This window comes from Trichomycterus rosablanca, chromosome 1, assembly GCF_030014385.1.
Source record: "Trichomycterus rosablanca isolate fTriRos1 chromosome 1, fTriRos1.hap1, whole genome shotgun sequence".
NCBI lineage: Eukaryota > Metazoa > Chordata > Actinopteri > Siluriformes > Trichomycteridae > Trichomycterus > Trichomycterus rosablanca.
The window spans coordinates 52157365-52172568 of NC_085988.1; the positions used below are offsets into that span (position 1 = coordinate 52157365).

At 37.1% G+C, this 15204-nt stretch overlaps 1 protein-coding gene across 1 annotated transcript in view; it reads left to right on the forward strand.

Moving 5' to 3' along the window:
- Nucleotides 1-2975: 2975 nt before the first annotated feature.
- si:dkey-159a18.1 (sortilin) overlaps nt 2976-15204 on the forward strand; it is a 31393-nt gene continuing 19164 nt past the window's right edge. Inside the window, exons 1-9 of the mRNA XM_063005147.1 lie at nt 2976-3212; nt 6342-6404; nt 7386-7462; nt 8003-8105; nt 10454-10621; nt 11519-11592; nt 13149-13195; nt 13319-13455; nt 14097-14180. Of these exons, the coding sequence (XP_062861217.1) occupies nt 2976-3212; nt 6342-6404; nt 7386-7462; nt 8003-8105; nt 10454-10621; nt 11519-11592; nt 13149-13195; nt 13319-13455; nt 14097-14180 (990 nt within the window). The remainder of the gene's footprint in view (nt 3213-6341; nt 6405-7385; nt 7463-8002; nt 8106-10453; nt 10622-11518; nt 11593-13148; nt 13196-13318; nt 13456-14096; nt 14181-15204) is intronic.

Genomic DNA, 15204 nt, shown 5'->3' on the forward strand with positions numbered 1-15204 from the left:
TATGGGTTTGGGAGTACTTTAAAAGATCACTTTCACTTAACACAGTCTGCCACTGTATCAAGAAATGCAACCTAAAACTGTATTATACAAAGAGGAAGCCATATGTTTATTTTGTGCAGAAACACCAGCAAGTTCTCTGGGCCCAAATTCATCCAGATGGATGGAACAGTGAAAATGTGTTCTCTGGTCAGACAAGTCAATGTTTCAGCTTGGAAAAAACAGATGTCAGATTCTACATGACAAAGATAAAAAAAAGTCCATCCAGACCAATCAGAAGTGCCTGTGATGGCATGGGGGTGCATCAGTGTCCACAGCATGGGTGATCTGCATATATGTGAAAGTACCATTGATGCAAAGGTTTATATTATTAGTTTGAAGAGTTGTATGCTGCCACCAAGACAATGTTTTTCCCAAGAACTCCATGTCTGTTTTTAGCAGGACAATGCCAAGCCTCATTCTGCAAGAATTACAACAGCATGGCTTCGTATACATAGAGTGCATGTGCTTGACTGGCCTACCTGCAGTTCAAATCTGTCTTCTATTGAAAATGTCTGGTGCAACATGAAGAGGAGAATCAGACAATAGCAACCACAGACTGTTGAGACTGTTGAGTCTTGAAGTTGATAAGTCTTGTATACTGCAAGAATGGCCAAAATTTCAGCAAGGCAAAACTGTAACAATTCGTCAATTCCCAAAAGATTAAAAGGTAAATAAATTCTAATAAATGATAATAAATGGACCCTGTGGTAAACATGCCTCAGTGCCTCAATGCCTCAGTGCCTCAGTTTTTTTTAAGTGTGTTGCAGGCGTAGATTTCTAAACTTGTATTTAACAAATAGAATTAACTTTCTCTTCGAAAACACTGAAAATATTTTCTTTGTCCTTTTGTCTTAAATAAAGGTTCAAGTAAATTAACAAGTTACAGATTTCAATTTTTGTTCCATTTGAACTTTTCTGATAATTGGGTTTGTATCTACTGTACGTGATGTGTGGCTGCATTGCAGCCAGTGAATCTGGGAAAACCAGACCCTCCACAACTGTAATTTGGATTAAGCGGTAGTAAAGCATGGAAATAAAGGCCAGAAACAAATCATGTAGAAAATGGGGTAACATACATTCATGGCATGTTTTTGTCTACACATTTGCATAAGACTGTACATAAACACAAACGAAAACACTTTTTTGAGGTTAATTCACTTGCAGCTTACTTAAAGTTGCTGATTTGACAGGAAGGACAGCTTTAGGATGGTTAAGGATTGTGCCAAGCTGTTTCAGAATTATTAAGGCCAGTGTGGTCCTGGGACAACTTAAAGCATTAAATGTTGCCTTGGGTACCTTCTTACCTATCTAAATATCCTTGCCCTGATCTGTGCTTTGCCACAGTTTAATCAGGGAAATCCACTTACAGTTTGTTGGACTTCATGGCTTGATATTTGTCCTGACAATGCAATGTAAATTGTGAGCCCTTAAAGACCCATGAGTGCCTTTTCAAAATATGTCCAATCAATTAAAAGTGCAAAGAGGACTCCAATTGAGTTCTGGATATATCTTAAGGATAATTAAAGCAAACATGATGCACCAGAACACAATTTAGAGTGCCACAGCAAATAGTCTAATTACTTTTTGTAAATGAGACCTTTCAGTTTTTAATATTTAATTTGTTTTTCATTATTATTGTCATCCAGTAGTGGTAGTTGTAGACTAGATCTTAAACAGGTCTAGCACCTGAACTGTTTAATTACAAAGCCACGCTGTTGTAACACTGCTGAATATGGCTTGGCTTTGTTCTGATGAAACAAGCAGGGCTTGTCCTAAAAAAAAGTTGTCTTGATTTGTTTGTTTGTTTATTAGGATTTTAACGTCATGTTTTACTCTTTTGGTTACATTCATGACAGGAACGGTAGTTACTCATTACACAAGATTCACAAGGTTATATCGAACACAGTCATGGACAATTTAGTGTCTCCAATTAACCTGACTGCATGTCTTTGGACTGTGGGAGGAAACCGGAGCACCTGGAGTAAACCCACGCAGGCACAGGGAGAACATGCAAACTCCACACAGAAAGGACCCAGACCGCCACACCTGGGGATCTAACCCAGGACCTTTTTGCTGTGAGGCGACAGTGCTACCAACTTAGCCACCGTGCCGCCCTAAGTTGTCTTGAAGGCCGCACACGTTGCTCGAAAATGTGTATGTTTGCAATAATGGTTAAACATGCTATTGGCACTTAAACAGCCTCATACCTTGACATGTTCTAAACTTTTTTCAACTTTGCATTGGATACAATTAGGATTGTCCTTTTCACTGACAGAACTCGTTAGCATTATTTTCAAAAACAGTTTAAATACATCAGACCTTATTATATTTCTAGTTGTCAGATAAAAAAGTTCGTTTGCAGATGTTAATATGATCATGATACTTTTTTATAGTACTGACTTGTACTATACTTGTACTTGTAGATGCCATGAGTAACTGTTTGCTGACCGATATAGTGGCGTCACCATTATTTACCTGTTACCTGCGCGGAATGTAGTAACACATATTTCTGATCACTCCACGAACTTCACAGTACTACACTGCCTGTCCAAACTTTTGGAATGTGTTGCAGTCATTAAATTACAAATTAGAGTAGATTTACACAAATTTATACACGTAATATATTTAAACATGAAATATATCTACTTTGTGTAGTTTTTAATTAGATACATGTAAAAACCCTTTATAAATGCCACTTTTTTATTGGGGTTGTATATCTTTTAACATTAAGTTAACCCCTATTTTGCAGCTATAAGACCTTCCTGTGTGATAATCAGTCACACCTGTCTCTTGGTTTCATATGCCTACAGTACAGTAGCCTATGTCTTACTGCTGGTCACATGTCACTGTGAAAGTGATCTCAGATCTAATCCGCAGAAGCAAGTCATCACCTCTGCAGTAACATCTCTGCGCTCTTAGTTTGGATGGAAAGAGTAATGATCTTGAGATGGACAGTACCGTCTCTTGTGTGTTTTCTGGTTCTTGGAAATACAGGTGTATCGATTGGAGAACGCCACCCGAGAACTGTAATTTTCACCAGGTCGCTTGAAGATGAACAGACCCTCAATTCTCGGTCTAAACGGGACGCCTTGTCACTCAGATCCAACCTCACGTCTTGTAAAACTTCCCCGAGTGCTGAAGATCACAAGGTTCTGGAAGGGAATACACACGAGGTAAGAAAAAAAGTTTTTGTTAAGGCTGTATTTGATTCGTTCTAGTTACGTGTTTCACATATGTACAGTGAAGCCCGAAATTATTCATACCCCTGGCACATTTTGACTTAAAGTTACTTTTATTCAACCAGCAATTTTTTTTTTGGACCGGAAATGACACAGGCGTCTCCCAGAAGATAATAAGACGATGTACAAGAGGCATCATTATGGAAAAAAATATTTCTCAGCTTTTATTTACATTTGAACAAAAAGTGGCATGTCCAAAATTATTCATACCCTTCTCAATAATTAATAGAAAAGCCTTTATTGGCTATTACAGCAATCAAACGCTTCCTATAATTGCTGACCAGCTTTTTGCATGTCTCCACTGGTATTTTTGCCCATTCATCTTTAGCGATGAGCTCCAACTCTTTCAGGTTGGAGGGTCTCCTTGCCATCACCCTGATCTTTAGCTCCCTCCACAGATTCTCAATTGGATTCAAGTCAGGACTCTGGCTGGGCCACTGCAAAATGTTAATGTTTTTGTCCGCTAACCATTTCTTCACCACTTTTGCTGTGTGTTTTGGGTCGTTGTCGTGCTGAAATGTCCACTGGTGCCCAAGGCCAAGTTTCTCTGCAGACTGCCTGATGTTGTTGTTGAGAATCTTGATGTATTGATCTTTTTTCATGATGCCGTTTACTGTGATTAGGTTCCCTGGTCCATTGGCTGAAAAACACCCCCAAATCATTAGGTTCCCACCACCATGTTTGACAGTGGGGATGGTGTTCTTAGGGTTGAAGGCTTCTCCTTTTTTACGCCAAATGAAGGATACATCATTGTGGCCAAACAATTCAATTTTTGTTTCATCTGACCATAAAACAGAAGACCAGAAGTCTTCTTCTTTGTCCAGATGAGCAAAGGCCAAGCGAGCTTTTGTGTGCCTTTTCTGGAGAAGTGGCGTCCTCCTTGGTCTGCGTCCGTGGAACCCAGCAGTGTCCGTTGGACTGTCTGCCTTGAGACGTTGCCACCAGCAGAGCCCAGATTCACCAGGATGGCCTTGGTGGTGATCCTTGGATTCTTTTTCACCTCTCTCACTATCCTCCTGGCCAGCACAGGTGTCACTTTTGGCTTCCGACCACGTCCTCTGAGATTTTCCACAGTGCGGAATGTCTTGTATTTTTTAATAATACTTTGCACTGTAGCCACTGGAACTTGAAAACATTTAGATATGGCCTTATAGCCCTTTCCTGACTTGTGAGCTGCCACAATGCACAGCCACAGGTCCTTAGTGAGCTCCTTTGTCTTAGCCATGACTGTCCACAAACCAACTGCAGAGAGTTGCTGTTTTTCACCTGTTGAGTTGATTAAAACAGCTGTTCCCAATGAATCAGGGTAATTAGGATGCTTTAGAACAGCTTGGACTATTTGGAATGGTATAGAACTTTGGATTTTCCCATAGACTGTGACAGTTTGCAAAGGGTATGAATAATTTTGGACATGCCACTTTTTGTTCAAATGTAAATAAAAGCTGGGAAATATTTTTTTCCATAATGATGCCTCTTGTACATCGTCTTATTATCTTCTGGAAGACACCTGTGTCATTTCTGGTCAAAAAAAAAATTGCTGGTTGAATAAAAGTAACTTTAAGTCAAAATTTGCCAGGGGTATGAATAATTTCGGGCTTCACTGTACCTTAAATAAAATATTAGTCGGTCAGTTATCTACACATAGCCTGCATATGTCTTTATATGTTCTTAAATAATAAAACAGTATAGGGTTTTGTTTTTTCCTTTTTTATTTTTAAAATGATGTCATTCATTTTCATAAATCTACGTAAATATCTATAAAATGCGTTTATAATAATAATAACTTTAAATAAGCAATTTCTAAACAAGCATTTGTACGGTTATTTGTTTCATGTCACTTATGTTACATTATGTTACATTATTGGAAAAAAATAAAAAATAAAAATAATGCAAATCTCCGAGGTTCTTTCTGACTTAGAGTTTAAAAGGAGATGTATTTATTTTAAGACGGTGAGCCCCTAATACATTTTGTAAATGTATAAATTTCTGCAAAAAATTTTTTCCTTAGGCATTAAGTTTTTTATTGGTGTTAAACGTTGTAGTGTAAGAAAAATTTTGGTCCGGTTTGTTTATTGTTATTTATTCAGCAATAAAAATAATAATTATAATAAAAATAATCATTGTTGTTATTACTATTAATTTATTTATTACATTTTATGTTGGACACATGCATAGCATTTACCGCTGACATTTTAAATTGCGATGTCTTGTAACTTACCCACCCACTCACATTTAGCAAGCGGAAAACATAAGAACAGGTGACAATTGAAAAGACTAACAAAAGTGTTTCAGTAACGTGTTAGATCACCGTGAGTTTTTAGAACATCTTCAATGCACATTTCCATACTCTCTACAAGACTACAGCTGTACTGTTGGAATAAAACATTATTTTTCAGGATTTGGTTTATATTTCGTTTATATGTGATGATGGTGGAAAGGGCCATGTCTTCTTGAAAAAAAATACTTGCAACATTGTTTTGTTATATTAGTCAGGTGAGCTGTCAGTCATGCCTTTGGATTTATTTGCAGTGACCATTTTTCATAAAACATTCTCATAATGACCCATTCAGTCATAACCCATTCTCTTGGTGTTTGCCACACATTTCATGATATATGTTTCCAGTCTATTCACTCTTCTATTCACTATTGGATCTTTTTCTTATGCATAGTTAATTCATAATAAAGGTAATTTCTAAAGCATCTGCTCAATGTGTTCATTCTGTTCTTTAATTTTTCTTTTAGTTAGTCTTTCATCAACGTATATTTCATTGACAGTCTGACTCAGCACTTGAAGTTTTGTTGTGTCAGTCCTTATGTGCACATGATGGAACATTACACAATAAGGGATTTATCAGTGTTTATACCAAGCTTTTTGCTATATGTGTATAAAAATTATTACGCCATTTGTAATGATGTTTGACATTTGTAATTAAAATGTAAATCATTTTTACAGAATTTTTAAAATACTTGTGTTTAAAGCTAATGCAACTAAGCAATCATTTTTGCTTAAGAATAAAAAAGGTGATTTTTATTAACGTGCCACTACTCTCACTTTTGTTCCAGACAGGGTTTCATGGAGATGATGGCTCCAGTTTTACTCTTACATGGGTAGGCGATGGAACAGGGGTAAGTTAAGAGTACCTCCTTACCTAACTAAATATACTGACTACATTTTTAAATGTAAAGTTCAGATTAAAATAAAAGGTTTCAAAATAAAAATGTACTGTTCATAAGATGAGGTATATTAGTTCCTCGGTTATATGTTTTATCTGATAAAACTTGTAGAGTATAGGTTTTATAGTACATTAGTTAATAGTATATTTTATTATTATATACTAAATAATAATATAATTAATAAATATTTCTAACCTGCACCCAGTGTTTCCTGCTGGAACTAGATTTGCCATGACCCTGACCAGGATAAAGAAAAAAATTTACTTAATTATAATGAATACAGTTGATATTAGTATTATATGTATTTATTTGTCAGGATTGCCATTCTTGAGGTTTTGGTCTTAAGATTGCCCTTAGGCCAATTTACCCATGTTGTGGTCTTGATGATAAGTCTTGAACAGTTTTTTTAATGTTGGCCATCTTTTTTTTTTACATATTTCGGCAAAAAAAAGTTAAAACATTGTTCTTTCTGGAGAATTCAAAATACACACCTGCATCTTTAGATTTATTAAAAACAGAAACACACAGTGTCACTCATGTCAGTGAACCAGTCCCCCTGGTACAGAAACTTTCATCTGTTAATGATGACCATGAAAGTGAAGAAGGGAGGACTTTTTCCACCATGTTAGTATACACTATATGGCTAATAGTAGGTGGACACTCATCCTAATTATCAAGTAAATGTGTTTCCCCAGAAACAGTTTGTGGAAGGTTCTTTCTGTATCCGAGTGACTGTTCCCTGTAAAGTTCCATAAAGACATAGTTTGATGAGTTTAACTCCATTGGCCTGCAAACCACAATTAACACTTTTAGGATGAATAAAAAAATAAAAAGCAAACCAGACCTTTTTTGTCCACCATTGGTTGACATGACAGTGCTTCAGTGAAAAGGATAATATTCAAAGAAATCTGGGTTTTTCCATCTTTCTGGCAGGTCATTTTAGTACTGTCCACAATCAGTGCTCCGCTTGAGTCTTTTTATGAAGGTGGTTCTACTCGACTTTACAGGAGGTTAGTACATAGTAAGACATGTATTTATATGTGCTAGTGTTTATTTTGTTTTGTTTATATCAAATCTACAGAACATACTATGCTGGCAAAAAGTATGTGGACACCACTCCATTAAGGACATCCTGCTAACAGGCATAAAAATAAAAAAGTGAATTTAACTTTGTGTCAACAGTTTGGGAAAGGCTCTTTCCTGTTCTAGCACGACTCTGCCTGTGCACAAAGCTAGGTCCATAATAACATGATTTAAATAGTTTGATCTGGCCTGACCTCAACCATTATCTGTAAACTAGGCCTTTTCATTAATTTTTAATTAAGGTCATTATAATAATTACCTCACAAATGACTAAATGGTCACACATTTACACACTCCAAAATGTTGTGGAAAGCTTTACCAGGTCTACAACACCTTATTAATCCCCATGGTTCTAAAATGTCCAACAAACTCAGGGTCAGGTGTCCACATACTTTTGGTCATATAGTGTATCTGCCCGTTTCTTTTTGCCAAGACTTTTTAACTGGTGTTTGTTTGTTTTGTCACAGTAATGACTATGGAAAATCATTTCATGATATCTCCCATGCCATTAACAGTTCCTTCATAAGAAAGGACTTTGGAATATGTGTAGGTCCTGGGAATTCACAGCAGGTAAACAACTATTAAACACTGCTTGTATCCTTAACCCTTGTGTGATGTTTGGGTCTGTGGGACCCGTTTTCAATGATTACCAAAAGAAAAATTGTGCTATTTATTATTATTTTAACCTCAGACTCTTTGCCTTTGGCTCATTTTGTGTGAAGAACATATAAAATAACACGTTTTGAATGAGTTCACACTGTACACCCCCCCTACACATTTATATTACACATGTGGTGTTTGGGTCCACTGGACCCACAGATATAAAAGTGTGTCCTACTCTTAGGACTCTGTCCTACTACAACATGTCCTGCTGTGAGTGTGTGTCTCTGTGTAAGAGAGAGAGACAGACAGACAGAGAGAGAGGCAGACAGACAGAAAGACAGACAGAGAGAAACAGACAGAGACACAAAGAGAGAGAAAGAAAGACAGACAGACAGAGAGAAACAGACGGACAGACAGAGAGAAACAGTGAAACAGGCAGAGACAGAGAGAGAAACAGACAAACAGGCAGAGACCGACAGACAGATAGATAAAAACAGACAGACATACTGATACAGACAGAGAGAGAAACAGACAGACAGACAGACAGAGGCACAGACAGAGAGACAGACAGACACAGCATACAAGCATCAAATGAATGTATGTAACACACACACACACACAGTAAAGCTGACCCTTATGTGTTGTATAGGCTGGCATGAATAGACTGTGTTCAATGGGACTGATGTGTAGACTGATACAGATACTGTATCTGTTCAGGCTGGTGTTTCTTAGACTGACAAATGTTTTAAATTTCTTAAGGTTGTTTCATTTCAATTTGTTCAAAGTAAACACGTTTTTCCATATTTTGATAGTGATATTTCCTTTTTTATATTTTATCACAACAAATGAATGGCACTGTTATTTATAAATATGATCCAACATAGGTAAATAGTAAATGTTAACCAAATATGCTGTCTTTATTGCTTGTAAACATCTTAAAGTAAACATCTGATATTTTGTATGTGAAGTTATGACCGTGTTGATTTAAAAACACAATAATGCAGTGGGTCCACCAGACCCACAAACCTTGGCTGAGTAACATAACTATGAAATCCACACAAGAGTTAAATTAGTATATCCACATATTTATTACTTTTAGATATGTAGTGGAAAAATACAGTGCTGTGAAAAAGTATTTGCCCCCTTACAGATTTCTGTAACATTTGTGACACTTAAATGTTTCAGATTATCAAACAAATCTGAATATCAGACAAAGATAACCTGAGTAAATACAAAAAGCAGTTTTTAAATGATGATTTCATTCATTAAGGGAAAAAAAGCTATCCCAAACAACCTGGCCCTATGTGAAAAAGTAATTTCTGCTTTGCTGCTTGAGGACCTTGGTGACTTGCTGTAATTGATGGAACCATGAAGTCTGCTCTCTACCAGAAAATCCTGAAGGAGAATGTCCGGCCATCAGTTCGCGACCTTAAGCTCAAGCGTACTTGGGTTCTGCAGCAGGACAATGATCCAAAGCACACCAGCAAGTCAACCTCTAAATGGCTGAAAAAAAAAAAAATTAAGGTTTTGGAGTGGCCTAGTCAAAGTCCGGACTTGAATCCGATTGAGATGCTGTGGCATGACCTTAAACAGGCTGTTCATGCTTGAAAACGCTCCAATATGGCTGAATTAAAACAATTCTGCAAAGAAGAGTGGGCCAAAATTCCTCCACAGAGATGTGAAAGACTCATTGCCAGTTATCGCAAACGCTTGATTGCAGTTGTTGCTGCCGAGGGTGGCACAACCAGTTATTAGGTTTAGGGGGCAATTATTTTTTCACATAGGGTCAGGTTGGTTTGGATAGCTTTTTTCCCTTAATAAATGAAATCATCATTGAAAAACTGCATTTTGTATTCACTCAGGTTATCTTTGTCTGATGTTGAAATTTGTTTGATAATCTGAAAAATGTAAGTATGACAAAAAAGCAAAAACCAAAGAATTTGGTTTCAAGGGTGATTAAATAATAATTAGGGATTTACTTACTGTGTCAAATCTTTTTAGTTTAAATTACTCTAAGACATGTATCAGTGTAAATTGTGCTAAACCAGTACCACTGGGTTCAAGGATTCAAATACCTAGTGGTGCTATTGGTTGTTCGAGCGGCTACATACAGACATGATTGGCTATGTCTGGGTAGGCTATGTCTGGTCAAGGCCCCACAACAGATAGGTGTCCTGTTTGGGTGTGTCACAGTAAAACTGGACCCACCACAACCCTGACCAGGATAAAGCGATGGTAAAACATAAAATAAAAGGAAATGATAAATAAAAATAGTTTAGTTTAATACATTTTAAAACTTTCTCATGTTTGCCCAGGTGATTTTGACAGCTGAGCTGCCCATTACCAAAGGCCTAGGAGGATTGATATTTACCTCTGTGGACTCAGGGGTGACATTCAGATCAGTGCAGCTGCCATTTCACCCATATCAGCCCATTTCCTTTCATCTCCACAACCCAGACTGCCTGTTGGTCATCAGCACAGATGTGAGTTCAGTTTTATCTCTGTCACACCAGTGCAAATGCTGACAGAACTGTTAAACAAAAATCTGAAGATTATTTTCAAAGAGCTAAGAGTGCAAAAATGATAATAGTAATTATACCAGTTTGGGTGGCATGGTGGCATAGCAAATACCAGGTAGGGTCTTGGGAAATTGTTTGTGATTCTTGACTAGGGCAACTGCCTGGCATGTTCTTCTAGTGCTCATGTGGGTTTGGCAAAACATGCCAGTTAGTGATTTGGATAGTGTTTAGCACAGTCTCTAATTCTACTTTTACCCAGTAAGTAAAAATAAATAAAAACATTAATTATTTAATTAATTGATTATTATAATACTTATAAGGCTGGCATGATGGCGCAAGTGGAATAGGTGTCACACAGCACCAAAGTCCTGTAAACCTTAGATCACACCTGCATCTGATGACTGTCTGTGAGGCATTTGTCATGTTTTCCTAGTGTCTTTGTGGGTTTCCTTTGAGTAATCTAATTTCCTCTTACCTCCCAAACATAAGTTATGGTATATAAGTTGTATTGTACACTATAAATTGTCCCCAAGTGAGAGTGAAATACCAAAGTATCTCTATATTATCCATTTTTTCATCCTTAAAGTTTGTATTGTTAGGGTGAGAGGTATGGTTGATGGTCTTGCTAACATAAATACCATTAGGTTATAGCAAAATGTATATCACATTGCTGATTGTATGTCTAAATATTAAGACTTTAAGACAAATATTCTTTGAATTATTGTATATAATAATTAGGACATGTATATGTATTATTATTTGGTTCTTTGTCATTAAATGTGTTAATGCAATATGTTAACTTTAGGCATTTTAAAGCCATTAAGATGGTGGATTTTTTTTTTTTTTTTACATATTTTACAGGGGGGTCTATGGCTTTCACAGGACTTTGGCAACAACTGGTCTAAAATCCATGAAAGAGTTTACTCTTTTATGTGGTGAGTTAAACACTACAGAGCTACAGTTTATTATGATCATACTTGTGAGGAATGTTTTTATATATCTTTAGTTATGTATGTATGTATGTAGCTATGCATTTAGCTGTAGATTAAGACCTGTAACCAGCAAATAGTGTTGATGTCATACGGGAGGTTACAGTGCTAACATGTGAGCCTATGTTACAATAGGTTAAGTAAGGGTATGTAATACTAGGTTACATATGTAACTTGTGTGTATCTTGTTATGTTTGGTACATTAGATTACCTAAAGATATTGTTTATTCTGTTATCTGAGAGATACACCAATTAGGCATAAGACACAGCAATGCTGATGGAGTTTTTAAACACCTCACTGTCACTGCTGGACTGAGAATAGTCCACCAAGCCAAAATATCCAGACAACAGCGTCCCGTGTGCAGCGTCCTGTGACCACTGATGAAGGTCTAGAAGATGACCAACTCAAACAGCAGCAACAGATGAGCGATCATCTCTGACTTTACATCTACAAGGTGGACCAACTAGGTAGGAGTGTCTAATAGAATGGACAGTGAATGGACACGGTATTTAAAAACTCCAGCAGCGCTGCTGTGTCTGATCCACTCATAACAGCACAGCACACAATAACACACCACCACCATGTCAGTGTCACTGTAGTGCTGAGAATGATCCACCACCTAAATAATACCTGCCCTGTCCCCCACAGGGCAGGTATTATTTAGGTGGTGGATCATTCTCAGCACTGCAGTGACACTGACATGGTGGTGGTGTGTTATTGTGTGCTGTGCTGTTATGAGTTATATGTTCCTGACCATTGAAGAACAGGGTGAAAGCAGGCTAAAAAGATATGTAGAGAAACAGATGGACTACAGTCAGTAATTTTAGAACTAGATTACTTAGATTACCTAAAGATAATCTAAAGATAAATATTTCCTTGGTTGCTTCTCACATCAAGCGTTTTGAAAGAATTTTTGCATTTTCTCCCTTTCCTCCTAATTGTAGCTTCCTCCCCAACTGTAGACTCCCACTCTGACTGAGGAGAGCTGCAGTCTATCACATGCCCACTCCAACAGGCGGGCAGTTGCCGACTGCCTCATTTTACCTGCCAGAGACAGGGTCTCACAGGCAGCCATATCACATATGGAGAGTCACACACTACCTTCCATGAATCAATCATGCTGTTGTTAAGTTTTTAAGATAAAATATCTTTTGATCTAGACTTGGTTGTTCTTGCAAAATCATTTTTTGTTAATCTTGGAAACCATATTCGTGGACTTTTTGGTATGATTTAACAATCACTTTAAAATGCATCTACGATTATGACAGATTTTTTAAAGTGACTGCTCAAGTTACATTTTATCAACTGTTTTATCCTGGTCAAGGTTTTGGCAGGCCCAGTTCCACTGGTAAACCAAGGCAGGAATACCCTGGACTAGGCACCGATAGCACTGCTGAGATTCAAACTCAGATCTCAGTGATTTATTAATCCACCAATTTTAAGGCATTTCTAACAACTAATTTATCAGTTTTCAGATGACTAATTTCTTTGTATTTTTAAGGGGGTCTGGCATTACATTATTTCTCAGTTATAGCCCTACTAACACAGGTAAGGTTTTTTTCATTTATGGTTGTTGACATAGTTCACATAGAAATGTATCACTAAAGTAAATAAATATCTTGTCTTTTCTCTGTGTCTTTGGGATTGCTATTTTTTATAAATTGGATGTAGTGGAGGCAGGTCAAAGAGGAGAACTTCATCTGAGACGAACACAGGACCTGGGCCTGACCTTCACTACCATTGCAAAAAACATCTTTTCTTTTGGCTACATTGGAGAGTTCTTATTTATCTCAGTCATGGAAAAAACGGTTAGTGAAAATGCATTTTAACACAATTCACCTAACAGATATAGTATATGGGCATAAATATCCATACACAAAAATAAAACCAATTATAAAATAAATTAGGGATGTGTAAGTGGAGGCTGTTATAGCTACAAAGGTTGAGCAACTTCATATACAGTAAACACACATGGTTTTAATATGAGATGTCAAACGATTATTTACACAAACGGGCCTGTGGTAGCCTAGTGGGTAGGGCTTTGGGCTATCAACCGGAAGATTGGCAGTTCAAATCCAGGCTCTGCTATGTAGCCACTGTTGGGTCCTTGAGCAAGGCCCTTAACCCTGTCTGCTCCAGGGGCGCCGTAAGTTGGCTGACCCTGCGCTCTGACCCCAGCTTCCAACACCAGCTGGGATATGCGAAGAAAGAATTTCATTGTACTGTACATCTGTATATGTATATATGACAAATAAAGGATATCTTTCTTTCTTTCTTTCTTTCTTTCTTATATGATTGACTGCCTACATATTTTTGGCCATATAGTGCATATTTGTGAATGTTTTTAGTTTTTCGGTTAATTGCATTGTTGATCTTGCCAGAAATTGAAATTTTATATTTGAAGATGGCAGAAATTAGCAAATTTTGAGTGTGGTGCGTTTGTGTGCAGGGTTTTCGTAGGGTTATCTATGTGTCTTCCAACCAGGGCAATGAGTTTAACAAAGCCTTGCTTCCATCCGCCACAACAGAACAGGTAAGTGAAAAAAACGAAATAAAAAAACAATATATGCACATATTAAATATGTGCACATGAAATAAAAGCTGGTTCTCTCAGCTGTCTTTATGTATTTAAGCTGGAACTTACATACACAAGTGTGTTACTGCAATGTGCCCAGTGATTCCGGTAGGGAAACAATGGATTGAAAAATGCTTGATATAGCCCTAAAAAGCTATAGTAATTTGTATATTTTATTAGTGAATGCTAGGGATTCTAAACCTTTTCTGAGGTGTCCTAAGCAATGCTAAAATTTGGATTAGGATTCTTTGAATTTGTATAGCTGTTCTGTTGCTCAGAAAACTTAAATACTTCTTGTCAGGGTCATGGTGGGTCTGTTTCCGCAAGAAAAAAACTGGGTGCAAGGCAGAAATGCCTTGGACAGGGCACCAGTTGATCACAAGGCTTCAGCCACCCTCAACCAAAGATGTCTCTGTAGCTGTCCCTCCAGTCAATAGCAAAAGTAATGGACCAATGATGGGCCAAAATTATGGACCGCTGTGCCACCTAAGCATCTCTTATATCATGGTTTTACTTATTTTTCTGATTTTTTATTGCTCTGGTATTCTGATTACTTGCCTGTTTTGCCCTCATAGAAATGTCTATTAAAACTGTTTTTAATTATCTGCCTATAAAAGAAATCATTATTTTTGTTTTTATTGCATTGTATATGCTATCCCATTTTACTGGAATTGTCCATCTATAAGGACATTGTATCCATGTTTCCTTGTATCCATGGGGTTCTTTTCGAACATTTTTGACCATCTGTCAGTCAGGATTACTTGCTAAGTCCTAAACAGGCCTAAGCTGAACACCCTGAATCTCTAATCCTTCAGATGGCACTGTATAAAAAAACATCATTCATCAATAGCTGATATAACCACATGGGCAAGGGATTACTTTGGCAAACCTTTGTCAAGCACTACAATATGGAGATACATTCATAAAGACCTCCTAAAACTTTTTTGTGCAAAAAAGAAGGCTTACGTTACCCATGTCTAGA